The sequence below is a fragment of the Channa argus genome, chromosome 13 (assembly GCF_033026475.1).
Source record: "Channa argus isolate prfri chromosome 13, Channa argus male v1.0, whole genome shotgun sequence".
Classification (NCBI taxonomy): Eukaryota; Metazoa; Chordata; class Actinopteri; order Anabantiformes; family Channidae; genus Channa; species Channa argus.
This window is the reverse complement of record NC_090209.1, coordinates 13,486,034-13,512,655: the sequence shown is the minus strand read 5'-3', so window position 1 is coordinate 13,512,655 and position 26,622 is coordinate 13,486,034. Positions and strand designations below refer to the sequence as shown.

The 26,622-nt window shown below is 40.5% G+C and overlaps 2 protein-coding genes across 4 annotated transcripts in view; one reads left to right on the top strand and one right to left on the bottom strand.

Annotated features, from left to right (window-relative positions):
- The window catches only part of lrp1ab (low density lipoprotein receptor-related protein 1Ab), a 76,262-nt gene that overhangs the window by 7,875 nt on the left and 41,765 nt on the right, over positions 1 to 26,622 (bottom strand). For all 3 annotated transcript variants that reach the window (XM_067528252.1, XM_067528254.1, XM_067528253.1), the window contains 56 exons: positions 26,042 to 26,239; positions 25,603 to 25,848; positions 25,048 to 25,245; positions 23,876 to 24,080; positions 23,522 to 23,686; positions 22,992 to 23,236; positions 22,045 to 22,176; positions 21,713 to 21,940; positions 21,394 to 21,568; positions 20,991 to 21,085; positions 20,688 to 20,837; positions 20,395 to 20,535; positions 20,071 to 20,199; positions 19,844 to 19,975; positions 19,592 to 19,726; positions 19,319 to 19,448; positions 19,093 to 19,219; positions 18,108 to 18,259; positions 17,824 to 17,948; positions 17,188 to 17,562; positions 12,966 to 13,155; positions 12,578 to 12,782; positions 12,296 to 12,488; positions 11,927 to 12,052; positions 11,712 to 11,840; positions 11,235 to 11,354; positions 10,735 to 10,848; positions 10,407 to 10,556; positions 10,178 to 10,300; positions 9,922 to 10,038; positions 9,684 to 9,812; positions 9,426 to 9,554; positions 9,136 to 9,276; positions 8,801 to 8,988; positions 8,027 to 8,210; positions 7,840 to 7,925; positions 7,619 to 7,738; positions 7,284 to 7,471; positions 6,982 to 7,187; positions 5,208 to 5,396; positions 4,883 to 5,031; positions 4,556 to 4,649; positions 4,301 to 4,417; positions 4,044 to 4,163; positions 3,791 to 3,913; positions 3,575 to 3,700; positions 3,346 to 3,462; positions 2,356 to 2,462; positions 2,106 to 2,238; positions 1,735 to 1,857; positions 1,480 to 1,602; positions 1,260 to 1,397; positions 1,010 to 1,147; positions 765 to 884; positions 362 to 642; positions 95 to 273 (listed from right to left, as the gene is read on the bottom strand). In XM_067528252.1, coding sequence (XP_067384353.1) covers positions 95 to 273; positions 362 to 642; positions 765 to 884; positions 1,010 to 1,147; positions 1,260 to 1,397; positions 1,480 to 1,602; positions 1,735 to 1,857; positions 2,106 to 2,238; positions 2,356 to 2,462; positions 3,346 to 3,462; positions 3,575 to 3,700; positions 3,791 to 3,913; positions 4,044 to 4,163; positions 4,301 to 4,417; positions 4,556 to 4,649; positions 4,883 to 5,031; positions 5,208 to 5,396; positions 6,982 to 7,187; positions 7,284 to 7,471; positions 7,619 to 7,738; positions 7,840 to 7,925; positions 8,027 to 8,210; positions 8,801 to 8,988; positions 9,136 to 9,276; positions 9,426 to 9,554; positions 9,684 to 9,812; positions 9,922 to 10,038; positions 10,178 to 10,300; positions 10,407 to 10,556; positions 10,735 to 10,848; positions 11,235 to 11,354; positions 11,712 to 11,840; positions 11,927 to 12,052; positions 12,296 to 12,488; positions 12,578 to 12,782; positions 12,966 to 13,155; positions 17,188 to 17,562; positions 17,824 to 17,948; positions 18,108 to 18,259; positions 19,093 to 19,219; positions 19,319 to 19,448; positions 19,592 to 19,726; positions 19,844 to 19,975; positions 20,071 to 20,199; positions 20,395 to 20,535; positions 20,688 to 20,837; positions 20,991 to 21,085; positions 21,394 to 21,568; positions 21,713 to 21,940; positions 22,045 to 22,176; positions 22,992 to 23,236; positions 23,522 to 23,686; positions 23,876 to 24,080; positions 25,048 to 25,245; positions 25,603 to 25,848; positions 26,042 to 26,239 — 8,698 coding nt within the window. The remainder of the gene's footprint in view (positions 1 to 94; positions 274 to 361; positions 643 to 764; positions 885 to 1,009; positions 1,148 to 1,259; positions 1,398 to 1,479; positions 1,603 to 1,734; positions 1,858 to 2,105; positions 2,239 to 2,355; positions 2,463 to 3,345; positions 3,463 to 3,574; positions 3,701 to 3,790; positions 3,914 to 4,043; positions 4,164 to 4,300; positions 4,418 to 4,555; positions 4,650 to 4,882; positions 5,032 to 5,207; positions 5,397 to 6,981; positions 7,188 to 7,283; positions 7,472 to 7,618; positions 7,739 to 7,839; positions 7,926 to 8,026; positions 8,211 to 8,800; positions 8,989 to 9,135; positions 9,277 to 9,425; positions 9,555 to 9,683; positions 9,813 to 9,921; positions 10,039 to 10,177; positions 10,301 to 10,406; positions 10,557 to 10,734; positions 10,849 to 11,234; positions 11,355 to 11,711; positions 11,841 to 11,926; positions 12,053 to 12,295; positions 12,489 to 12,577; positions 12,783 to 12,965; positions 13,156 to 17,187; positions 17,563 to 17,823; positions 17,949 to 18,107; positions 18,260 to 19,092; positions 19,220 to 19,318; positions 19,449 to 19,591; positions 19,727 to 19,843; positions 19,976 to 20,070; positions 20,200 to 20,394; positions 20,536 to 20,687; positions 20,838 to 20,990; positions 21,086 to 21,393; positions 21,569 to 21,712; positions 21,941 to 22,044; positions 22,177 to 22,991; positions 23,237 to 23,521; positions 23,687 to 23,875; positions 24,081 to 25,047; positions 25,246 to 25,602; positions 25,849 to 26,041; positions 26,240 to 26,622) is intronic.
- LOC137140131 (galanin receptor type 1-like) lies at positions 13,857 to 17,175 on the top strand. Its single transcript, XM_067528261.1, has one exon. The coding sequence runs from the start codon at positions 15,285 to 15,287 to the stop codon at positions 16,305 to 16,307; it is 1,023 nt and encodes a 340-aa protein (XP_067384362.1). The 5' UTR covers positions 13,857 to 15,284; the 3' UTR covers positions 16,308 to 17,175.

Sequence of the window (26,622 nt, the reverse complement as noted above, 5' to 3'; positions counted from 1 at the left end):
TAAGGCATAATAACAGAAAAAAGCCGTATTTAACATAACATTTTATGTTATGGTTCCATTGAAATCACAGTCAGTGCTCAGCACTGTCTGTTACCCTCGCTGCGGATCCACTACAATTGCATAAGGCTCATCTATCATGCCAGAGATTAGGGTCTTGCAATGTTGGCCTGACATCTGGGCCACTTCTATTACATCTCGACCTGAGTCGGTCCAATACAGATTACCAGCCACCCAGTCCACTGCTATACCACGAGGCATCTTTAGCTCTTTGATCTGGAAAAGAGCAGAAGCATATATTTGTGCGTGTGCTGTGTGTCCCAGTAAGGCGGACAGACAGTTTTTCTGTACACATTTGTATTACCTGCAGGTTGGTGATCCTGCCCTCACTCTGTCGACGGTTCCGATGAGAGTTGGAGGAGGATGATGTGGACAGTCCTGGAAGTTCATAAGAGGAGATGCGGCCCGTGTGCCAGTTGGTCCAGAAGATGCGGTTAGTTTTGATATGGAGGTCCATTGCATCAATACGCACGCTGGCATCACCCTGAAAGGTCTGCTCATAGCGCCAGTTGGGCATACCAGGATCCAGGCTGCGAATTTCATTGTCATCAGCTATGTAGAGGATCTGTTGACTGCTGTTCATGTCTGAAAAGTAAAAAGAAAAGAGTCTTAAACATGAACCATGGAAGTGATGATTAGTTACAGGTTAGAATAGCCTAAAAGAGAGATGCATAATAAAAACATCAATATCAAGTTCTGGTCCTCACTGTCAGCCTTGCAGGTGTCGTTGATCCTGGTAAAGTATTTGTGGCAGATGCATTTGTAGGAGCCTTTGGTGTTGTTGCAGATGTGGGAACAGACTCCAAATTGTAGACATTCATTTTTATCTGAAAAATCCACAGCGATTGAAAAATTAACAAAAATAAACAGAAAAATATTACAAAATATAATATTTTATATATGTGAAATGAGTTGTTTGTCAGAAAAGGTGCTGGTATTACTGCATGAATACCTCCACAGGTGTGGTGTCCTGTCTTCTGGAAGCCTGGCTTACAGGAGCAAAACGAATCTGTGCCATTAGTGACACAGTGGGCTTCATCTCCATCACCACACTGTGTCCTGTTACTCCTACAGTCATTTAGTTTTATGTCTGAAAAAATATATGCAACAAATGAAATATAAGTCATTAGATGTCAAGTTTAAAGACTACAGTTATCAGATCTGTGGTTCGTTATAATATAGACACATTTGACATCAGACACCTGTCTTGCAGTTGATTTCATCAGAGCCGTAGTCCTCACAGTCATTAAAGAAATTACAGCGCAGAGTTGAGCTGATGCATCTGCCATTGGCACACAGGAACTCATCCTTCTCACAAGTGGGAACAGTTGGAGGGGCTTCTGTAGACATATAACACCAAACTTAATCAAAGTTAGAGAAGGTTAGAGTTGTCACAGCAACTTAAATGAGCCGAAAACGTACGGCAGTTCAGTTCGTCCGAGTTGTCGCCGCAGTTATTGATGCCGTCACATCTTTTTGACATTTTCAGGCAAACACGATCATTTTGGCAGCGGAAAACCCGGGTGGGAGGACACTGGAACTTCCCTAACAGCCGAAAAGTGAAAAAAGAAATAAGGAACAAAGAAGGCAGAAGAAATATAATAATTTTGTCAAAAGTTCAGTCAAGATTAAGCTAAAAGCATTTTTGTGTAAGTGTGGTTCAAAAGCTGCACTCACGGCAGTCTTCTGGATTCTCGTCAGAGTTGTCCCCACAGTCGTCCTCCCCATCACACATCCAGGCGAGGGGTTTGCATAAAGTATTGTTACACTGCAACTCGTCCATTGGGCAGTGACGCCCAGCTGAAAAAATGGGAAGTGACTTTTATTGATCATTTGCTTTTAGGCCTGAAGTCATTTCATGGCATTTAGTTCTGATAACAAATATGTGACCAATCATAGCCAAACATTTCTACCTCATAAAAATAGAAATTCATTTATTGATATTTTTATTTATTTTCCAAAAGGGTTGCCTTTTGGTGTAATAAAAACAAAACAAATCAATTGTGGTGAAAATAACCTTCATAAAAACAACACAAAGATTCACTTACCAGCACTACCACAATTCTCCTCATCACTGCCATCCATGCAGTCAGGATCAGCATCACACCGCCAGCGAATCGGTATACAGTGTCCGTTCTTACACTGGTACTGGTCGTTGTCACACTTCAGATCACAGCCATGCTGAGGAGACATTTGGGATAACTGAGGATAAGCTTAATGAATACTTACGATTTCCCATCATTTCCAGGTTGAATATTATTTTAAATAATAAAAATATTTAAATATTTATTTCTGTACCTCATCAGATCCATCAGCACAATCGTGATCTCCATCACATTTCCATCTCCCGGCAATACAGCGGCCGTTTGTGCAGGCGAACTCACTCTCTGAACATTGTCGAGGCACTAGAGAAGAAGAATGACATGGTTCACACTGGCAAACACCTTCAAAAGCACAAACACAAGGTCACACTAAGAAATAGAAGGATCCCGACACTGTCTGTGACAAATGTTATCAATCTCCTGTTATCTCTGCACAATTTCTGCAATTTCTTCTGCAAAACTATTTCACAAATTATCTGCATAGTGTTTATAACATTTTCACCCCCAAATAAGTATGGACGTCCCCTGCACAACCTCCCAATCAATTACATATTAGTAAAGAAAATTATCAGAATGCTGACTAATTGTATTTCCCCGCCACCCCAAGACTATCATAGAAACTAGTGGGGAACAAAAATAAAATCAAAAATACAAGACAGGTGTTGATACAAGCACATGGACTGTAAACACTGCAGGAGAGGAAGTGAGAGGCTGGAAGTAATACAATTAGGTTCAATGTTATAATATAATTTTTGTATTTTATTAATTTTTATTTTGTGATAATAACCAATTACACTAATGTAGAGTTGTGCAGTGCCACCTAGTGGTGAAGAAAAAGTGTATAATTTTACAAAATGAATAAATGCTTGAAGACTCTCACAGGTGGGTGGGGATCAGTTGACAGGAGCATGAGAATGAAGACAGTGTGAAATTAAATATGGAAGTGGTTCACATACGAAAGTAGAGTAACTTACCTCTGGCTCACGCCAACGGGACAGTATGAAATGAAACAATTATTAGATGACGTGAGATGCATCAGAAATGACAGTGAAAGGGTGTTAACAAGTTAAAGGTGCAATGTGTGTCACCAAAGTTGGCAAAGCATGAGTGTAAGTGGACAGTGGACAACAGGTGATGACAGTATACATTAGGAAGACATTGCTTTCAAGCTGAATGTGACACGTACTACACTTGTCTTCATCAGAGTTGTCCCCACAGTCATTGTCATAGTCGCACTGCCAGCGCCCTGGCACACAGCGGTTGTTCTTGCATCTGAACTGGTATGGCTCACATGTCCTCTCAGCTGAACAAATCACAGAAAATGTGATTTGTTGTGAAAAAACATAAAATTTTGGAAACATCAGTCAGTTTCTTCAGTGCATCTGTCTAATTTTAAACAAAGAAGACATTATTACCACACTCTTCCTTTGGTTCATCTGATGCATCGCCACAGTCGTCCTCCCCGTCACACTTCCAGCGAGCAGGGATGCAGCGTCCAGAGTCTTTGCAACGAAACTCGTCCACACCACAAGTCATCTGGGCTGGAGGGGGAAACATTTTGGGGGTGGTTAAACGTAGTGCTAATCAGGATGAATTGTAATAAACAATACAAAGTAAGATGGAAGTCCTACTGCAGTTGGCAGGTTCATCAGATCCATCCACACAGTCGTTGTCACGGTCACACACCCAGACGCGAGGTATGCAGCGTTTGGTGATGGCACACTGGAACTGGGTGGGCGCACATGTGACCTCAGCTATTAAGAATAACAGATTAGAAGTTATTGTGTGAAAATAAACATGATAATGAAAGTAAAACATATTGAAACATACAAGGTTACACTGTGATGTATAGAATGTAACTTAAAAAACTAAGTCTCTACTTACGACAGTCCTTTTCATCCTCTCCTTCACCACAGTTATCTTGGCCATTGCAGCGAAAGATGCCAGGGATGCAGCGGCTTGGGTGCGAGCATTTGAATTGACTCGGCAGGCAAACATGAATGTCTACAGAGAAACAAACAACCATGAAGCATTTATGATGCTAATCAGTAATCAAGCGGCGAAAAATTTGCCAGGATGCAAATTATTAAATGAATAACAATTATTTGGAGATAAAATGTAATAATAATAAGAAAACATACCGCAGTTGGCTTCATCAGAGTTGTCCTGGCAGTCATTGTCTCCATCACAGATGTAGGCAGGGTTGGTGCAGATGCCTGTGCCGCACTGGAACTGCCCCGGCCTGCATTTGAATTCGGCTGTCAAGGACAAAATTATTAATAAAAATAAAGACTTATCAGTACCAGAGAGCAAAGAAACACTTCCTCCCTGCAGAATCACAAAGTGATAAGTAAACTTGCTTACAGAATCTTAAATTATTTCACTTATATACTTACGGCAGTCTGCTGGCTCGTCTGACCTGTCCCCACAGTCGTCCTCTGTGTCACATTTCCACCAAAAAGGAATGCATTTGTCATTCTTGCACACAAACTACAGTAGGAAGAAAGTGATTAATCAAAGGGATGATAAGGCAAAAAACACCCGATTCACTGCCTAGCTACTGTGGCACTGGGCACACAGCCAGCTGGCAATACGCAATAACCAGACATAAGCTGATTATCAAACAAGCCACAGTGAAGCATCAAAATATGAGAAGCAACTGTATAACTGTAGTTATATACAGTTATACTCCCATTGTTTTGCTTTGTTTACAGCCTCCTTACCTGGCTGGCTGTACAGTTCGACATGCAAGTACGCTGATCATTGGCCAGGTAAAAGTTTGTGGGACAAGCACACTTGTAGCCTTCTCCAGGAGAGAGGAGACACAGGTTACTGCAGCCCCCATTGTTTGTCTGGCACGGGTGGTTGAGCACTGGGATAGAGATGGTTAGACAGGACACGTTTTAAACCTCGTCGGCCATGTCTGCGCCATGTTGTTTTATGATATTATTGTAGGAAAAACTATGTTTTTTGTTTCATATCATAACTGAAGTAAATTGTTTTGTGCCTCTCTAGAAGAAAATCCAATCATTATAGAGTGTCTCTTACCGTCAGGCTGTCGATAAGGATGGTAAATGTGGATGTCCATGGGTCGGTGCAACGTGCTGATGAGAGTGGTCTTGTTGGTACCCAGAGTCTTGTGAGCTCTGTTAATGGACTTTGTCTCCCAGTCAGTCCAATAGATGTACTCCTCAAACAGAGTCATTGCAAAGATGTGGGGGATGTCGTGACTGAGAACTGTCAGGCCGAACATAATAAATCAGTCTCAATGTTTATGAAAAGAATAACTAAATGATCCTTGGTGAAGGTTTCACATTATGGCCCTAAGTAAAATGTCATGACTTTAACTAATCAGGGCACCTCTGTGACCAATCAGTGACATTTTTATTATTTATGTAAGTATTTTCTAGCTTAAAAATGCTTTTCAACTCTCCAAACAAATACCATCCATAGTGGGCATGTGTTAGAACAGCAGCTACAATCTAATCCAATAAACATCAAAAATGATGAAATGGGCTCTACACTTCAAATTGCACTGTTTCTGCTTTCATTTTTTTGTCATCTCGTGTGTTTGCTGACAGTGATTGAGGCTGTGGCCTTATGGAAATACAGTCAAAATACAGCAACTTAAATACTTCACATATATCATAATTAACACATGCAAGAACAGAAACACATGTTAAGCTTAGCATGAAGACGTTCAAAACACCTTGCCATTAGGTGACATGATCTGAGCATTGATTTTAACTGTTTTGATGTGAACATTTGCTTTAAATAATTATAAATTGATGGGAGCTGTTTAACGACAGGTTGAACTCAGATATTAGTTATGTTAGCCTAAACCAACCTTTGGACAGTCCTTATCTGACTTATAACAAGCCTAGACTAGTTGAAAACACACACACACATGGCCACACTACTGTTTGTATGGTGTGTGTATCAAAAGAAGGGGTGAAAAACTCACTGAGCACAATATTACATACTACACAATGAATAAATGTTGAATGACTTTTATCCTTACAAAACATGCAGGAGACTAATAGAATAAGTGAATTGTATATGTTGTACGCAATTCCATACACCTACAATTATGCATTATGTACACGCTTGATTAAAGATTTGATGAATTACCATAGGTATCTGTATGTGTTGAGCAGACCTCAACAAACGTGATAAACTTTTAAACAGATGCATCTTAAGCTCCAGAAATCTTCTGCTTCTTGGTTGGCTGACAATTATTAGTATTGTAGCTAGTGTGCTCAATAACTGTATGCCATGCAAGCTTTAAACATGGTAAAGGCCTCACTTATCAGAACAATTCAATATTCATGTTCCCAGTGCATGTTCTGCAAGACTCCAACCCTGCAGAAAATCCATCTGACCCCACTGCTTATAATTGAAGGCTCCAAAAAACGATTGCATATGCATTAATTTAAAAAGAGGAAACACCAGACACCAAAAGGGGAAGCACAAAGTAATTCCTGTATTCCTACAAAATTTAGCTACAGCAAAAACTAATCTGCTGATTATTCAGTTTCACTACCAGTGTCAGCAAATTAGAAAGCACTGCAACCATGCCAGTTCCCCATTAGCTTTATTCAAAAGACTAATTCAAGACATGCACCAACCTCAATGTTTTGAGCTTAATATGTGTTTCTTTTGAGTTGAAATTGAAGCTATGTGGCATTTGACAGCATCCTCGATTCATGAATTCTTTGGGACTCAATCACCTTAACACAAAACCTCTTAAAATATCCTTGTTGCTCTCAATGTGTAAAAACAATAAGAAAACGTCCTCTCTGTCTCTGAGTATGTACTGTACCTGTATGTCTGCTGGTGCCATCCAGGCTGGCAAACTCAATGTAGTCTTCCCTGGCATCAGCCCAGTATATACGATCATTAATAAAGTCCAAGGTTAGTCCATTCGGCCAAGTGATCTTATCATCAATGATGGTACTTCTGTTCGTCCCATCCATCCCGATTCTTCCAATGTGGGGGTTGTCTCCCCAGTCTGACCAGTAAAGGTACCTATAAGGTACCAAAGAATTCATGATTAAAGCAGAGAAAAGAGTAAATATTAAGTAGAGTAAAGTACATCTCTGCTAACAAATTTGTGTTTCTCACCCATAGCGTACATCCACAGCCACAGCACGAGGTTCCCGCAGGCCACTGTTGACCAACACAGTTCGGTAGGCCCCATTGAGTTTTGACACTTCAATTGTGTCTCTGCCTTTGTCACACCAGTACAAGTTCCCACCAACCCAGTCTACAGCCAAACCATCTGGGTTACTCAAGGAGGTCCGGTGTAATACCTGCAAGATGAGAGAATGAGAAAAAAGTCAAAAGTCAAAAAGAATACTATGATTAATGTTTTGACTGAGCCAATTATCCAGTGATGGTTACTATCAATATGCCTGAAATGTCAAATTAGATTTAAGGGAGTTTTATTTCTCACTTACCTCCACGTTGCTGCCGTTCATATGCATGCGTCGGATCATGCTGCCCTGAGTGGTGACATCTGTCCAATAGATCATCTGCTCTGCATAGTGGAAGTCTAGTGCAACTGCATTATTCAGACCCTGAAATACGGGCAGATTAAGTATTAACAGGTGTGTGGAGGCTAGATGAATTTCACCTTGTTGTGATGTCACAGATTAAAATGAGAACCAGTGTTTATCACCTGTTTTATAAGAGTGTAGTTGGAACCATCCAGGTTAAGCTTTCTCAGGTAATATCTGTTGGCAAAGATCAAGAAGGGCTCCTCTTCTGCACACAAATACCAGACAGAAAATAAATGTTTCAGGATTGAATGGGCTACGTGCCATCAGCAAAATGCAAAATGCAAAGCATTCTCATGCATGCCTTACCCGAGGTAGACTTGCAGATAGTGGGGTCATTGGGGCTGAGTTCAAAGCCATCCACACAGAGACAGTGGAAGCTGCCATGTGTGTTGATGCAGCGCTGAGAACAAGGGTAGGTGGTTGTGCACTCGTCTATATCCACACACGTCTTCCCATCACGCTTGAGCTGGAAACCAGGGTGACACCGGCACTGAAGGGACCAAGAGCACAAGACATATGTCAAAATCCCACAGCCAACAGGTTCTGGCTCCTCTCACGTTTTGTCTGACTCAATTACAAGAAATTGCCAGTGCCCATCACTAAGCATCTGTTAGTTAACTTGAGGTGTTTTTTTTCTTTTGACAAGAGCCTATTTTTGTAGGCTTATTATTTTGTTATGCTATGTATTATTATTTGTATGAACTCAAAGACTCAATCTGCAATACAGTCTTTTGGGGTCCAAATTGTTTCTCTTAATTTTTCAAAAGAAGCTCTGACCAAAGCCTCAACACCACAGACATGAGGGTTCACACAGAGTTCAAGCTTTTCTAAGGCTGGCCCCCTACTTTCAAGGAGTGCCAAAACATGTTACTGTCTTATATAACTGCATGCCTGAAGTTAGTGCCTCCCAATCATTTTTCCACAGCTCCTCCCTTACTCACCATTAATAGCATACCAACCATGAGTCACACACTTTCTTGGCATTTTCAGTGAGTGAGTTTATAAAGTAACTTAATTTGCTTTATTTGCACTTGTGTGCAGTGTAAAAAAAGACCATAAACAATAAATTAGATGACTTACCTTGAAGCCAATCTTGAGGTCATCACAGAGCTGCGAGCAACCACTCAGCTTACTGTTGAGACACTCGTTGATGAAGCAGTTGAGTTCATCAGAGCCATCACCACAGTCATCATTGCGGTCACACAGCAGAGTCTCATTTAAACACTTCCCATTGCGGCACATAAAGGCTGACTCATTGCACGTTCTCTCTGAAGTCATGGATAAATTGCATTTTACATTAGTGTCATTCTGAAACAGGATGCAGATTACAACCCTAGACAACAAGTTTCTCATGATGATTCATTTCTCATAATGCTACAAGAGAAACAAAAGTTATAAAGAGACTGAATCTCTACCCGAGTCCGTGCAGCGAGGATTTTTAGGAGCTTCATCCGAGCGATCATGACAGTCAAACTCTCCATCACACTCCCATTTCTTCTGGTTGAGGCAGCGCCCGTTTGCACAGCGGAACTCATCTGGACCACATGTTGGGTATTCTACACCAGGACAAGAATATGCTCACTATTAAAATCAATTTCCGTGTTTGGCAAGACAAAAATAATAATCACATTCTTTCACAATTTTGTGGTCAGTTTAATTTTTTTTCTAAGTTTCACTTCCAGGACACAAAATAACAAACACGCACCACATTCTGGGGATTCATCTGAGCCATCAGAGCAGTCAGTGTCGTGATCACATACAAAGTGCTTAGGGATACACTGTCTGTTCTGGCACATGAACTCATTCTTGGCATCACAAGTGTTGTTGGTGTACACTACAAGAGAAGAAAAAAACCCTCTTTCGTTAATGAATATGGAACAGTTTTTTTCTGCATATGTTTCTTCAAACGTAATCAAAGAGGACATATTTTTCTATCTGGTTATTTTGTAACTGTTGCACTCACTGCAGCCAGCTTTCACACTCTCATCAGCTCCATCAGGACAGTCCTTGTCTCCATCACACTTCCAGCGTTGAGGCACACACATGTGGGAGCCGGGACAATGGAAAGCCTCAGGACTGCAGGTCTTGGATTCTGTGACAAGTTGTGGGGAAGTTATGGGGTTATATAACATCAATCATTAACAAGAGGGTGTGGGAGAGAATTATTTTAAAGTGGTAAGTGGCAGTAATATGTCGCTTACTGCATCTCTGGTCTTCATCAGATCCATCGCCACAGTCATCTGAGCCATCACACACCCAGTGGTTGGAAATGCAGCGGTGGTTCCCACATTCAAACTGGGTGAATGTACAAAATTTGTCTGCAAAATAATCCAGAAGGAGTTTATTTACTCTTACCGTTAGCCATGTTTTTCCATGTGCATGCCTGCAGGTTCTAGTATGCTTCATCATTTCAAAAATACATCTGGGCAGTAGAGGACAGTACTGTAAAAGACTGACCACAGTGGGTCTCATCAGCTCCATTCTCACAGTCATTCTCCTTATCACAGGTCCAGCTCATAGGAATGCAGCGTCCACTGGGACAAGCAAAGAAGTTGACTGGGCATTTAAGTTTCCTTTTATCTGCAACACAAAATGAAAACAAATAATGTACTGTATAAATCTTTTAAATTAAAGCAAAAGCTAAAGTAAATTTGAGGTAAAAAAACCATTTAATAAAGTACCCCACCTGGGCAGTTTCTCTCATCAGAAAAATCTCCACAGTCATTGTTGCCGTCACATACCCATGAGGACAAATAACAAAGAGTGGTTTTCTCACAGCTCTGGAAGGACACTCCTTTTACTCCCAGGCGGAAAAATCTGGAGCAGTCAGTGGGTTCTAGGAATGATGAAAAAAAGCTTTTGAAAAATATATTATAAATACTTTATATTGTACATCTTGTTTTTAATGCACAGTGGAGAGATTACTTTTTCATTATAATAAATATTTAAAATACCTCTTCTGGTGAGCAAGCAGAAAGAGTAAAAATTCAAATTAGTGTACAGTAATTACTCACGGCAGTTCATTTCATCGCTAGCATCCTCACAGTTGACAACCTGGTCACAGCGGCTGTAGTTGGAAATACAACTTCCATCTTTGCACTGGAATTCTCCTGCTTTGCACAGGGTCACTGTGGGATGCAATGATTTTTTGAATTTACAAAAGCAAAAACAGCCTTCACATTGATTATTTTAATGTGTAATATTCAGAAAAGATTTTATTAGGAAAAAACACAACCGAATAACAAGCTAAACATTCAAGACCTGCAGCATACACCTATTTTTTTCTTTTCTGACAGAACTAATCTAAATATATCATTAAATTGCACATACAGAGTAAATTCATCACTTAAGGAAAAATACTGTAGTGTTATGTAAAGAGAACAGTTGAAAATGCAGCAAAATGTATTACTATGTTGCCAGAGCCGATATAGATTTTCTATTTGCATCCATGGAAAGCTTAACTAATGAATTTTTGGATTTAACAAGCCTATAAAAATTAAGAAGAATTACTTACTGTTACAGGGAAGTTCGTCTGAATGGTCACCACAGTCATCTGTGCCATCACACCAGAACTGGTGGCCAATACAGCGGCCATTCATGCAGCGCCTGTAGCCTTTCTTGCAAATTCGGTTAGCTTTAGAGCAAAAGCAGTAAGTCAGCAGATGTGCAGGGTCTTTGCATGCATTTGTTTAATGTAACCTAATGCACCAAAATCACTGGTTTTTAAAAGCTGAACTGTACATTTTTTTTTTCAAACTGATTTTCTTTTAGTTTTTGTCCTTCCTCTTAGCTAAGCATATAAATACCTTTTCCCATTCAACATTTTTATCCTTGACTACTTAATAGTCATATACAATATTAGCACTTACTCCTGTGAGTGATCTAATAATAATTTATTGTATTGTCCACACATTCTAAAATGGTCTTAATATAACTGCCATTTTAAAATTTGTAATAGAAAATCTAACAAGTAGTCCCATGGGAAACTCACCACAATAAGACTGTTTCTCATCGGACTTGTCCTTGCAGTGGGCCATGCCATCACAGGTCAGGCTGTAGTTGATACAGTCACCATTTCCACATTCAAAGTCATCCACACTTCCACAGGACATGTTCAGGGCTGGTGAGGTACAAACATTTGAATTAAACAATCAAGAAACTGTTAGGAGGACACTTCAAGTTTTTTCCTTTTTCTTTCACTCTTACAAGAGCAGGTGTTGTCTTCAAGAAGTTGTCTGTCTCCACGGCAGCTGCAGTTGACCCTTCCATTAGAGGTGGGCAGACATAGGTCTTGGCAACCTCCGTTATTTGTTCGGCAAGGAGAAAACTCACCTGAGGAATATGTAAGACAGGGGGGTTATGAGGTTGGCTGGCTTTAAAGTTGGAGGTGACAGACAGAAAACCCAGCACAACACAATTTAGCACAAAGATTGCATAAACTATCAATTTTGCATAAACTATTAGTTTAGTCAATTTTAAGGCGGTGGAAGTTGGCATTTGTGAATTAAAAGAGTAAGACTTCACAGCCCGCTAGTGACAAAATGCAAAACCATTACTGTAGTAAATACTACTCACAACTATTGGTGTCATTAGCTACAGCAGTGATGCCCATTGGCTGTTGAGGGATGTCAGCACGCAGAACCTTCATGTCTCCTCCTGTGTATTTGTCAGCTCTAAGGACAGCCCTCCTCACCCAGTCGGTCCAAAAGATGTAATCTCCATACACAGCCAGGCCAAACGGATGGACAGGCTCATTCTTCAACAAGACCTGGAGCAGAAATTTGTAAGAAGAGATGTAATTGTGAGATGTAATTGAAATTGAAATTGAAATCTAAAAAAGTTAAAGGGAGGTCTTACATAACGATTGCTTCCATCATATTCGCAACGCTCAATCTTGTCCAAGGTGGCGTCAGAAAAGTATAGCTTCTCGGCACGATGATCTATGGCTAGACCGTTCGGAGTTTTAATGTCACTGCCGATGATGACGAGAACATTGGCTCCATTCAGAGAGGCCCTCATGATGCTGGGAGCCTGCTCATTCCAGTTAGTCCAGAACATGAGGCTAGAGCGGGAACAAGCATAGCATAAGCATAGTGATTTGTAGAGGGAGCTTCCAACATGTCTTGGTAAAATGTTATGGTTGACAGAACTAAACAAATGTGCTGTTCAAAAAGAAAGAAATACTACTGGTACTGGGCCCCTCAAACAGGGCAGAACACCAGAAATTGGTTTTCAAATGACTCACTCCTGACACTCGTCCAGCACAAAGGCCCGGGGGTGGTCTTCTCCAGACATAGTGACCACCGTGTTGCGGTTATAGGCCACAGAACGGCTCTGGTCCACAGTGTGGCGAGTGATGGTAGAAGTTGTATAACTGGTCCAGTAGAGTGTATCCCAACCTCGGTGGTATGCCAGGCCCTCAACTGAACCAACGTCTGTAAAACAGCAGAGGAAGAAGATGGCCCTGGGTACATTTTTGTGATCAATAATAGCATAGTTTTTTCACTATATAACATTTTTGTTGCTACCAAAACAAAGCTTTAAGAAGGAAAATGGCTTAACTGGGACAATTAATTTTCGTTCACTATAGCAAATGTCACTTCTCAGTGGTATTAATTGAAGCATTAACGAGGACCCACAGTGAGAATTAAACAAATCATTATTCACTGCAATAGTTGCAACAAGCTTTTTAAAGAAGCAGTAGTAAATGCTTTGAAGGTTTTCCCAATCTTGCCACATCAGTTTATAAATACTGAAACACAGACAAAGATAGATGAGGTGAAAGAGGGAAGAGAGCAAAAAAGAGAAACAAGTGAAAAATAAATGGACGTGAAACCACAGAGAATTAAGTGTTTTCCAGTTTAGCTCTCCCAGGAGAGAATTTAAAGAGTCTGTATTATCCTGTCATTTCATGGTAGCAGCCTGCACATACAAATGCAACTCCCTGTGGACATCCTCATTTATGGTGACTACTTGTTGTGGGAAGCCAACTGCAACTGGATGAGTTTGAATTACTTTAAGAACACAAGCAAGGGTTAAAAAGTCAACCATGAACTCAAAGGTGGCACATAGAATCACAGAAAAGGACAACGTGCAGCAGTCTTATGGGCTCCAAGGTATACATCCATCTGTTTCTAGTCACATTAGCAACCAGGTTTATGACCACTTACAGCCAACTGTAAAACCCTGAACACTGTTTGTTCGTTTGCTGAAAGTCAATAATTGCTCTAAGAGAGCAATTAAATGTTTCGGATGAATGACAAAGTGCCACAATCAACCTTAATGCAGGACAATTTTAAGACTGAATATGTGTTCACCAACTAAATTAAACTAAAAGTTCAACTTGGAATAGTCGACCAAACGAAGTCACGCTGAGTCAGTCAGTCTTTTTTAACCTCTATTATCAGCTAACTGCTGAGATTAACAGGAACGCCACAAATTGCGCAGGGATAAATAAAGTCCATCCAAGCCAGTATTGTCTAATAAAATGTAGCAGTCTCTCCTCCCCTGGCCTGGATCAGGTCAGCCCCTAGTTACTGTGCAAATAATGGAGAGAATCTGCTGGAAAGACCATTTTCACTCAGAACAAAGCCTTTCTCACCATCACAGGACTAGTGCTGTAATTCAGGTGACACATTAGTATTACTAAGCTTTTGTTACTGTTTGTTTTAATCATTGCTTATTAATTCTTCCTCAAACGCAGAGCAACTTTTCTGCTAGTGGAGTATAAGGATTAAAAGTTTCTAAGGAGCTGCTAAATGGACAACATGCCCCCTGCTGTGATTACCACTTAGCATCAAGTAGCACTGACCATTTTTAAAGTGGACTGTCAGCAATTACTGGGATGAATTTGTCGTTACCTGGCTTCAAGAAATCAAGCATAACTGGTGCATTGACTTTTCACAGATTTTGATCTAAAGTGCTCCTTCCTGGATAACAAAGGAGATTCTCGTGCAGCCAAGGATATGCTTGGGTACATAGACGTCTCTTCAAAGTCATTTTTTGCTTTTATCTGAGGAAAAGCGGATAACAGCACAACATGAAGAAGGGCTTTCCTGAGGCTACTGAGGCTTTTTGTTTTTGGAAAGTGTCATTTCTAATCATCTTTAAGGAGTTTCCATTTCTTCAAACAGCTGTAGCAAGTAAGAGTCACAAACTGGAAAAGACAAACTTTTAAAGAGATTGAGCCAGGCACAACAGGCGGACATATGAGTCAAGAGGACGTGGACTCCACCATTCTATCTCTGCAAGCACACAATGATGGGCTGTATATCTCTGCAGGTCAAATAGAAGACACAGAACAAACTACATTATACTCATTCTCTTCTCATTTCCAATTATTGCCCAGACTATAAATGTCAAATGACATGTTGAACAAACAGCTATGGTTATGAGGGCACTAGCTGTCTTAATGAAGTGCGGTCATGCCAGTGACTAATACAATTTAAAAAATGAACTGGAGCCAACAGAAAACATTACCCAGACATTTTGTCAGCGGGCTGCTGTGATGATTGACCTTATAAGCCTTTGCATAAATTACTCAGTAGACGTTTAATGTTAAAGCATGGTGACTCTGGAGGAGCAAGTAAACACCAGCACACCCAGCAAAACCATCTGGCCAGGTGATGCTTTCATTAAAACTATAGTTCCCATCTTGGATGGGTTAATTCTGGTGACTGGCTTATTGGGCCAAACCCTTGTAATCACTATTCTTACTGGCAGGAGAAGGAACAAAATCCAGCCCCCACATGGTACAGATACTCTGCTGCTGGTTCTAGGTGCTGCTGACCTGCTATTGCTGATCTGCCTACCCTTCCACACCGCTGCTATTACCCTTGGCTTCTGGCCTTTTGGCAGCTTCCTGTGCAAAGCCATCAGCTTCCTGGGTGTGGCCTGCTCGACTGCCTCAGTTTTTACCCTCGCAGCTCTGGCTGTGACACGTTACCTCACCGTAGTCCACCCGACATGGGTGTACCGTTCGAGGATGCACAGACACATAAAGCTATCAGTAGCTCTGCTCTGGGTCTCTGCTTTGGCTTTGGCAGCACCACAGTTTGCCTTCCGCACAGTTACGATGTCCAGCCCTGTGTACTGCTTTGCCTTCTTGTCTGACTTAAACCAGGTGATCTACAGTACTGCGCTCTTCTTGTTTGGCTTTGCTCTACCACTAGCCATTATTGTAGTGATGTATGCCAAGATCTACTGCTTTATACAACATGCAAGGCTACAAAGGAATAATTCTCGGTACCAGAACCAAGTCACTCACACTTCAGCTCTCCTGGTCCTGGTCTTTACTTTCCTTTGGTTGCCCTCCTATGCCCTCATGTTCTCCTTCATCGGAAGAACTATAACAGGCTCACCGGGCTATAATACTATTGTTATTCTTGCCAGACTGCTTGCGTCCTCAGTAGCCGTGGTAAACCCTATACTGTATGGTATTATGTCTCAAAAGTTTAGGCAGGACTTATTAAAGATGGGAAGAGAGCGCTGGGCATGGTGTAAAGGCTGTCTTACTTGTTGTCTTCATGTGAGGACCATGGTACAACCCTTTGAACTGGAGACAAGCTCAGAGATAGGCCAAAACTGAGGTTTTCATCAGAAGGAAAACACACATACTTCATTCCTTAATACTGGAGTTAGATGTACTCACTTGGGTAAATGTGATGTTAAAATTAATATTTTGCTGTAGTATATGTTTATGTCACTACATTTAAATTGCTTTACTCTAACACATACCAATTTCATTTTCATACAATCAAATCCCCATTTAATCATTATATTAATATACTTTATAATTATTTAGATTTGTTACACTTTTGTCTGGAATAATATATTCCTCTAACCTCAGATTCAGAAAGAAAACGTAATGTGGAGAAACTAGCCATCACTTTTACAACCTGTTCTAAACCCTGATCTGAAATCAATATAGACACCAACCCTATGCACTTTACTTGTTTTCCTGCCTTTCCTATAAAAGAACTAATGTTTTGAATAATGCTTGCTTAGAACAGCTTTGGCCCAGAGCTTTTCAATGCAATCTTTTTCTGGATGGAGTTCAACAACCTACACTTGAATTATTTAATAAGAGTGGGATTTAAAAGATACTTCAGTGTTGAAACAAGCATGCAGCACAGTGTGTATATGTTTGCATGTTTCAGTGTGTGGTTTTTCTTGTGTGTGGGAGCCTTAAGCAATGTCAGTCTCCTCTAGTTGAGACGCTTCAGCTGTGTGTACATCACAAGGGATCCTCCTGGGTGCTTGTGTTGTCAGAATGTGTGATGGCTGTTTACAGTGTCGAGGGGACGAGTGACAACATTCAATTATTAATGGGTATGTTAAAAGACAGGGTACCAACTAGGCAACACAGCTGAAATATGTGTACACAAAGTGACCGAGGGGAAAGCTTTAGGTTTATGATTGATGGTTAGTGGATCTTTAATTAATGTGACGGATGACTAGATACTTACTGTCCACAACTATCTTGCGGTCTGTGCCGTCATCGTTGATCTGCTGGATGTTCCCAAAGTGAATGTCGCTGAAGAAGATGCGGTTGGCTCCTTTACCTCCCCCACCATGGTAGTCAAAGCTGAGAGCAATTACATTTTTCATGTGGTCAGGATCCTCAAATGGTTTTATCGGCGCATTTAGGTTTGTCTCATCAGACAGGTGGATGCTCTTCAGAATGGTACGCTCAGAGTAGAGCAAGTATCCGTCATAGTCGCGGCAGCTGCGGTTGTCTTCTGCCAGCATGCCATGTGCACAGGCGCAGGTGCGCTGCCCGTTACCTCGGTAAAGGCACAGCTGTTCACAACCTCCGTTGTTGTATTTGCAGACATTGGTGCCTGGGGAGGTACACATTCATGAAATGACTTGCTAATTAATTAGCATGGTTAAATACACCATTACATCGATTCCTGGGGGTTGTTGATCAAGTTGAGTAGTTCAGTGCTATTATATATATTATATTATTATAATATTATATTATATTATACAAACCTATTCTTATCAGGACATTTTTGCCAAACTTTCATAGCGAATAGATAATTATTAAGAGCTATGTTTAAATTTAGGTGTATGTGTATTTTGTATGTTTATTTTTCTACCTTGTTGCCTGGCTCTATTGAAAACTTTAATGTCTTTCAGCTGTACACCAATTCCCGTCCTGAGCTGCACAGCATCTGTAGCATTGTCTTTGCTGCCTCTTTTAATAGAGCCATTGGCATGAGTCCTAAAGAAAAGACAACAAAAACTGTGAGGCACTTAACACCACAATAAATTATGACATTTTCCACATGATTCAAAAGCTGTTGTACATTAAAACTTTTTAGTTACTTGGTGAAATGGAGGACACTGTGGTTTAATAAACAAATGTTCCTATTTAACCGACCTGTCACTCCAGTAAATGTATTCCTCAAAAACAGACACAGCAAACATGTCCATGTTATTGTTGGCCAACACCAGCTCCCTGTTCTCTCCAGTCTCCAGGTTGATGCGCTCAATCTTATCTGTCCGGGCATCACACCAATACAGCAGACCCTCCTGCAAAGACAAAATTATATGATTAATAGGGAATTATTAATTTAAACTAAAAATGTATTTAGAAGAACGGTTTGTTACTGGCAGGAGAAGGAAGGAGAAGGACAAGGTTTGTACAATCAGTCTTATTTAAATTAAATACATTTAACCACAATACATATTATGAATCACCAAAGTAATTTAATCAGAAAAAGCTTGGATATAGAAAGAGTACACTAATCATCACACTGATCTTGTCAATATTGGGTACTTCATTCAAACATTCATGACACTGACGGGGTGGAAATAACAGAAGATGGGAGGTGTGCATTATTTAAAAATATGTATATATGAAAAAAAACACAATTATTTGTGTATTCTGTTCCCAGGATGCTTTTGCCAGTGTACACATGCCTTAAAAGTTAGATATTAATCACTCTAATATTAGATTATTCTTTATAAATGCAGGTGATTAAGTTTAATGGCTGCTCTGCGTAGAAGTGTGCAGCCTGGTAAAATGACAACAAAGGCACAACACACAATTCTTGAAGTTAAAAAATTAAACACAGATCAAAAACTGAAGGTGGTTGGAATTCGTGTTTATGAGTCAGATATTAGATATTATGATTAGGCTATCAGCTTGAGAACATTGTGTTTGTTTATACTTGTAACTTTGGTGACGATCAATTCATATTTAATGACCAGTTAATCCAGAAAGTTAGGTATTTCCGAAGCGTTCAAATAGTTTTTTCTTGGTTCTGTATTTTTCAAACCAGACATGGATATTATCCTGTTGTTACAAGGAAACATAAGTTTAGAAGGAGGTAAATATTAAGTATGTCAGCTGTGATTCACACCTCATAGTCGATGGAGATCCCATTGGGCCAACTGATGCTCACATTGACCATAACCAGCCTCTGGGAGCCATCCAACCGGGAACGTTCAATACGAGGGTACTGACCCCACTCGGTCCAGAACAAATATCTGCACATATGAACATGATTTAAACCTGCATTTCAGTGGAAGTAAAAAGAATTATTGTACACCCCAATGTAAAACTAAACTTGTAGGAGGAAGTCTTACCCTTTCACTGGATGGACAGTGATGGCTCTGGGTTTATCCAGACCCTGGGAAATAACAACGTAGCGGAAGGACCCATTCAGCCTTGCCACCTCAATTACGTCAAAGCCTTGGTCAGTCCAGTAAATATTTCCTATAAATATACAGGGATTTACATCAGCTATATTGTCCTTTATCTGTGCTTGTGCAATTGTGATGCTACTATGGATGAGTGAATAAAAACAGGATTACAAACAGGATACAGAAAACAGGACTTTAACTTGTTTTTGACTAGACCTGCTATCCAGTCAACGGTGATGCCCTCCACTCTGCCAATGCCATTGGTAACCACATCCTCTCGCCATGTCTGATCTCTCTTAGCCCTGCTGATGGTGCTGAGGCCCATATCCACCCAGTAGATGGTGTCATTTTCTGAAAGGGAAGAGGACTTTTGTGTCACTCTATAAACCTCCTGTCAATGGGATGACAGCTTTTAAATGTTGCTCAAGTGAAGCCATCTAGTTACTGATGTCCTTCGTTGTCACTCACCAGCGTGGAAGTCGATGCCGACAGCCAGAGAGGTGCCAGACACTGGCACCAAGGCATCAGATTTGTCTGCTGGGTCAAGTGGAATTCCTCGGATTCCCTCATGAACAGAGTAAAGCAGGAAAGAGCCCATACCTTTTCAGAGATAGTACATCAAAGTAAGGCTTTGTTTTTAGCACACACTGCATTCCCACTGTACATGTGACTGTAAATGTGAAGCAGTGACTTACCTTCACATGACTGCTGTCCTCTCTTGAGGCTGTACCCAGCAGTACACATGCAGGCCCTGGTTGTTGGTGAGGTGGGCAGACAAAGCTGAGAGCAGTCACCATTGTTGTTGCTGCACAGGTTGATAGCCGCTATATCAAAAGTAGACAATTAATAAAGCCTAAACAAAACATTGATAATTTTAAAAATGACCTCACTTCACCTAAAATGGAGAACAATACTGCCAAGTTTTTAAATCAGCTTCAAAATTTGACTCCCATTTGAAATCAAATTTATCTTATTTCTAACAAAATATAATAAAAAAATTTTAAAGGGATATTTTTTACCTTTCTGCACATCCTCATCATAGATTCTCATGTGCATCATTTGGGAGGTGTTGTTTCGCAGTACCTTCCAGTTTCCTCCATCATTTTTGTTGCATGTTCCTATTTGGTCGGTTCCATGGTCAGCCCACCACAGCTTATCTCCTAGAGTTAAGGAAAATGATTTAAATCTTTGTATGTTATCCCTTTAAAATAAACTAATGATTCTGAGATATTGATCTGCTAAGAATACAAGACGTAACACATAGTAACTCAAAATTAATAATTCAGTATTAGAAGTGGACTTTTTATGTTACCCATAATAGCCAGTGCAGTGGCCTTGGTAAGTTTGCCTTTAACTCCTTCCAGAATATCCAGTTTAGATCCATCAAGCTGACACCGGTTAATAGTGCTGTTTCCTGAACTGATCCAATACAGCTGTTCATTCTCATAGTCAATAGAGAGGCCTGAGTGGAAAGAATAATAATGCTCTAGTACATACAGTATATAGTATGTCACTTACAGTATTTTGCTTTATTTGTGTCACCTTGTAGAGTTAAACAGACATTTAGTAATATTTTCCAGTTTTGTAAGTTAAGTTAAGTTCTACATCAGCTCACCTACTGGTCCTTTTTGATTGGTGAAAAGTATGGTACGGTTGTTACCATCCATGTTAGCCATGCTGATGTTGTCACCATCAGTCCAGTAGAGCTTCCTGAGGATGCATATGAATAATATTAAATGCAGATAGAGAATGAAATCTATTATGTTTACAAGAACAATGCTCTTCAAAATCCACAACAGAAATAACACAAGAGATTAATTGTTTTTTTCTAAATCTTGATTAGCTTTTCTAAAATATATAGGTGAATAAAATCAAAATGTATTTAACAACTGCACTATCTGTATATGCAAAACAGTTGAGTCTACATTAGATATTATTGGGTGATATGGAAACCAGACAAAGCACATGAAATTCAAGAAAGTGAAATGCTGGCCTAACAAATAGGAGATAATACTCACCCCAATAGAGGGTGCACCACCAGGAAGTGGGGTTTGTCTAAACCCTGGATGACAGAGTTCTTGAAAGAGCCATCTAGTCTTGCCACATTAATCTGCTTTTTATTGTCATCATAACTGGTCCAGAAGAGGTTCCTGGAAACCCAGTCTACTGCCAGGCCATTTGCATTAGGAAGGTCTGGAGTTTCAGGAACACAGAGGAAACAAAAGAGTCTCTTAGGCAAGCAGTGTTCAATATCACAGTCTGTAACTTTCAAATAATTCAGCTTTCTAAAATTTCACACAATGTGTATTTATGAAATAAATTATTAAATCAACTAACCAGCAGACACAACAGTCTCCACGCCTGTGCCATTAATGAAGGCTCTCTTGATTGTCTGTGTCCGGACATCTGACCAGTAGATGCGTTGCTCCACAGCATCAAAGTCCACTGCGGTCACATTGTCTATGTCCGGCACAGTGAAGGAGATTATGTAGTTGTAGTAAGGGTTGTCAATGTCTACTCCTCGAATCTCAATCTGACGAGCATAAAGAAGGAACTTGCGGGATTCTGGAAAGAAAACAAGTAGGATAAGTTTAAAATAGGTTTAAACGTAAAAAAAAAAACTGTACATGTTTGCTTGTGTATTTGCAGGTAACAGTATCCATTCCCACCTCTGCAGGTGCGTTTGTCTGGCTGCAGCTTCATTAGGTGCGGGCAGGCACAGGAGAAGGTCTGGTTGAAGTTGATGAGACAGAGGTGCGAGCAAGGACTATTACCATCACTGGTGGCACATGGGTTAGGAGCTAAAAGAAAAAAAAAAGTCATAATGATTAGGGTGAATATATTTCAGAAATACTAAAGTTCACAATATTTTCTTGCCAAACAAAACCAAAAAGGTGTTTTAATGTAACCTTCCAGGGTATCACAGTCAAGAGTTTTATTTCTGTGTGTAATGGACCTTTCCATCAGTAGACCCTCAAGGAAACTGAAAATGCACACAAAGACTTCATCTACCACTGCTGTCAACACAGCTTCTTGTCTCTACAATGTCATGGGCATTGGTTGCAGCTGTCAATCAACAATTCTGTGAGATCTCTTTTCCTGTCTCCAATTACAGGCCTCAGTGCCTCTCTGCTGTCCAACCTACCCTTTGTATCTCATAGAAAATGGCTACTAACATCAAGGTGACAGTTTAATGTGACAAAACACTGAAAAAACAATTTTAACAATCCTACTCCTGTCTTGTCAATCATGTGTGTCTGTGAGATGTGCTCATGACATTTAAGTCACAGAAGAAGGGTTTTATTTCCTCCAGCCTGTGGGAAATGCCAAACAGTGAAGTGACTTTTTGATCAACGAGGCAGCAGGAATTGTCCAAATTGCTGCTGGTGTGAGGAGACAACTCGTCTCACAGCTCTAAAAGGTCACCTGTCTTTGGGGAATAGGAGCCGTGAATTAACATGATCAGCAACTGTGAGCTTGTCACCTTTACTTTTAGCGATTTGACTTAATGTCCAAATCACTAAGTCATGCTGACAGGTAGGGGTAAACCTGAGATCTCTCTCTGTGAGTGCTTCTCTACTTGCATTTTTCAGTCTGTATCGGGTGTGCTACTTACCCTGGGGTTGTCTAGATGGGTGATAAACCTGTAAGTCAAAAGGCTGTGTGTTGGTACGCTGGACTACAGTGACATTGTGCCCTGTCCATTTGTTGGCTTTAGCCAGTGTGTTAGTCCTCCAGTCGGTCCAGTAGACCTCGCCCCCATACATGGTGACAGCAAAGGGGTGGGACAAATACTCATGGCCACGCAACACTTCAATCAGCCCAGAGCCATCATACATGGCGGAGTAGATAGCATCTGACCTGGAGAAACATTAAGGCGGAGATGTGTACTTGAAATAAAAGGGTTGATATGTGCATTAGCTCAAGTAGATATACATTTTGCTCAAGATCCAAAATCAATATTTATGTATGTATGTAGTTTTACATAATATAAGCACATATGCATGCTTGTTGGAAAAAATGCATAATGACAAGAAAACAAAAAAAAAAACAGGCTGAAAGAAAGTGGGCAATGCAATAAGTGAGTGGGTGGATGCAGTGCAGTGAAAGCGCTCTGTATATTCAGAGTCTAGCAGCAAATGCTACCTGGCATCAATCCAGACAATGCGTCTTTCCATGTAGTCCACAGTGAGTCCATTGGGCCAGCCGCCGCTTCCTGTCTCTCTATGGATGGTGTGCCTGCCTTCACCACTCATAGATGCTGCCTCAATTCTGGGGAGACTGGCATCCCAGTCTGTCCAAAACAGTATACTGACAACAAAAAAATCAATCAGTGTGAAGGGATTATCAAACACTTGAGATCATGTCACTTTTATATAAAAGAATGTACAAGTTACATACCCTACAACAACTGAAATGAAAATATTATGTAAAAATAACAAATACATATACAGGATGATTACAGCTTTAGAATGTCTTGATCAAGAAAATGTCTCTTACCCATCACGAGGGTCAAGGGCGATGGCCCGGGGATGTTCCACTTCTCCAGCCAGCAGGGTGGTTCTCATTGTCCCATCTAGTTTAGCCACCTCTATCTGGTCCAGATTGCTCTCAACCCAGTAGATGTTTCCGGCTATCCAATCTACAGCCAGGCCCTCTGGTGTAGCCAGTCCATACTGGATCACCACTTCAAAACTGGTTAGAGCTTTAGAGACAACATAGGTAAAGTGGGAATTAAAAGTTGTATGGTTTTGTTTCTTTATCATTAATCTGACCCCTGAAAAAGCAACCAAAACTAAATGTGTTTAAAATAGCATTTAGTATTAGTGGTGTTTAAAGGAAATAAGGACCAATTGTAATTCATCCCTCATGTAAATTCAATGCAAAACCAAAATGTGTGATCGTCTCTGGGTGTGGGCAATCAGCCTTGATCTTTACATTTCTTTCACTAGCAATTTGTGGGAGAGGGCTAAGCCTTCTTCACAGTTTAGATAAAAGAATACTGGAGTTATGTTGCCTTTCTGTGTGCTTTTGTTGGTAAGGGCACCTTCATTATGTTGTTGGCAGTAGCCAGTGTATGCCAACAACTCTGGAGATACCAAATGGCTTTAATGTGGAGCAGCAGGATCTGATTTACGAGTGGTTTACTAAGTCTCTACTCAGAAGCCCTGTTTTAATAGCAAAGTTGGAGAGCTGGGAACTGGAACTGCTGTGTGTTTTCCGTCATAGGCTACATCAGTGATCTTGCTTCAGTCACGCACAGCAAGTGCTGAGACAAATGGGAAGAGACAAAGCTTTCCCTGTGCACCCTAGGTGTTGTGCTCAGAACACAACCTTGATGGGCCAGGAGGCCTGGGGTTTGGGACATCTGTGACCTGAGAGATTTATTCATGGTCACAGACCACCACTGCTGACCACATTCTCTTTTTAAACACATTTGGCTCCAAAAAAGTACAATTAGTGCATCTGTTTAGTGAAAGTTATTTTCTCACTCAGAAGCACACAAATGATTTCCTTACAAGAAACAATCCACTGATTATTACCTTAAAATAAATGACAGTGAAAAATTGCCTTATTACCATGTAAATTGGACTGCATATTCAGTACACCACACCATCTATATTTCAACGTTACTAATGCTGCAGAAAGCTGTCACTAACAGGCTGTCTCACCTCCATTTTCAGACAATTTCCCACGGTAGATCTTGTCCTCCACAACATCAGTCCAGTATAGGGTGCTCTGGTTGAGATGAAAGTCTAAGGCAATGGTGTTCCTCAGGCCTGGTACGAGCACACTGAACTCCCCCTTGTGGAGATCAATCCTTCTGATCTCATTACGGTTAGAGAAGATGATGAAAGGCTTGAAGGGATCTGAAGGCAAAGAAATTGCAACCAGAAAAGTAAATCTTATCTTTAAGTCCAGATTCAGAAAACCACTTACTGGTCTTGGATCAAACCCTGGCATAGATATTTACATCTTCCGCACTTGACCCTTCCAAATGGAAACACTGAATGAATGCACTAATTTACTGTTCACCTCCTAGAAAAAATTATCTTCAACACCATGATGCATTAAACATCCTATATTCACCCTTTAAATAATAATAATTTAAAAAAAGCTCCCTCTTCACAAGAAAATAACCGTTTTTCTTAATCAGAAGACAAGATGAATGCTTCAATTTCTATTTGTAATACACTCTTTATAACATAGTCCCTGTTTGTACTCACCAGTGCTTTTGCAGCTCTCCATGTCAGCCTCCAGCTCCCAGCCTTTATAACAGGAACACTTGACACTGGACTTCTCCTGCTCGCACTTCTGGCTACACTTGAGGTGTTTGGCGCAGAAGCTCTGGATCTGGCAGGTCTTGTTGTCAGGTCCCAGCTCCATGCCCAGGGGGCAAGAGCACATGAAGCCTTCTCCAGGAATAATGCTGCAATTGTGACTACAACCACCATTGTCCAATGAACATAGGTCTGGATGCAAGAAAGAGAGATGAAAGGGTTGGAATATATCTGAAACTACAAAAAGATGTATGCATTCTTCACCTGCTTGTGTTGCTTTGAATATTGACAGGAAAAGGAAAGAAACTAAATAATCTGGTACTGAACACATTTTCCTGATGTGCTTTATGTGTAGAAAGGTGTAAGAGTGTAAAGAATGTTTTACCACAAAGTTTCTCATCAGAGCCATCTGGACAATCGTCAGTGCCATCACACAGCTTTTCCCCAGGCAGACAGATGGAGTCGTTGGTAGCACACATGTGGTGAGACATCTTGCACACCAATGCCTCACAGTTGTCCTCATCCGAGTTGTCCTCACAGTCACTGTCTCCATCACACACCCAGGCCTTGCTAATGCAGCGAGCTGACATGACCAAGACAATATAATATCAGCGTTTTATTGTTTGGAGACATTTATCTTATTATTAGATCATCAAGATCAATTTTAAATCAGTTTTATGGTTTGGTGACACCAGCATTTATGACAGAACCAAAATTAATCAATTTCAAAGAAATTATTATAATTAATGGACTTCAACTGACATGCAAATTCGAGCCACTGACCTTTCACAAAGCATCTTATCAATTCTATTCTATATAACCACACTAATAACTCTTCTTTTATATGCACCAAATAAAACAAGCTGAAGAGCAGCCAAAGCATGACAAATGTACAAATAATCTCTCTGTGCCACTTTCTGGTGTGACCAGGCTCTTACCCTTTCATTTATTTGTCCTAATCTGTCA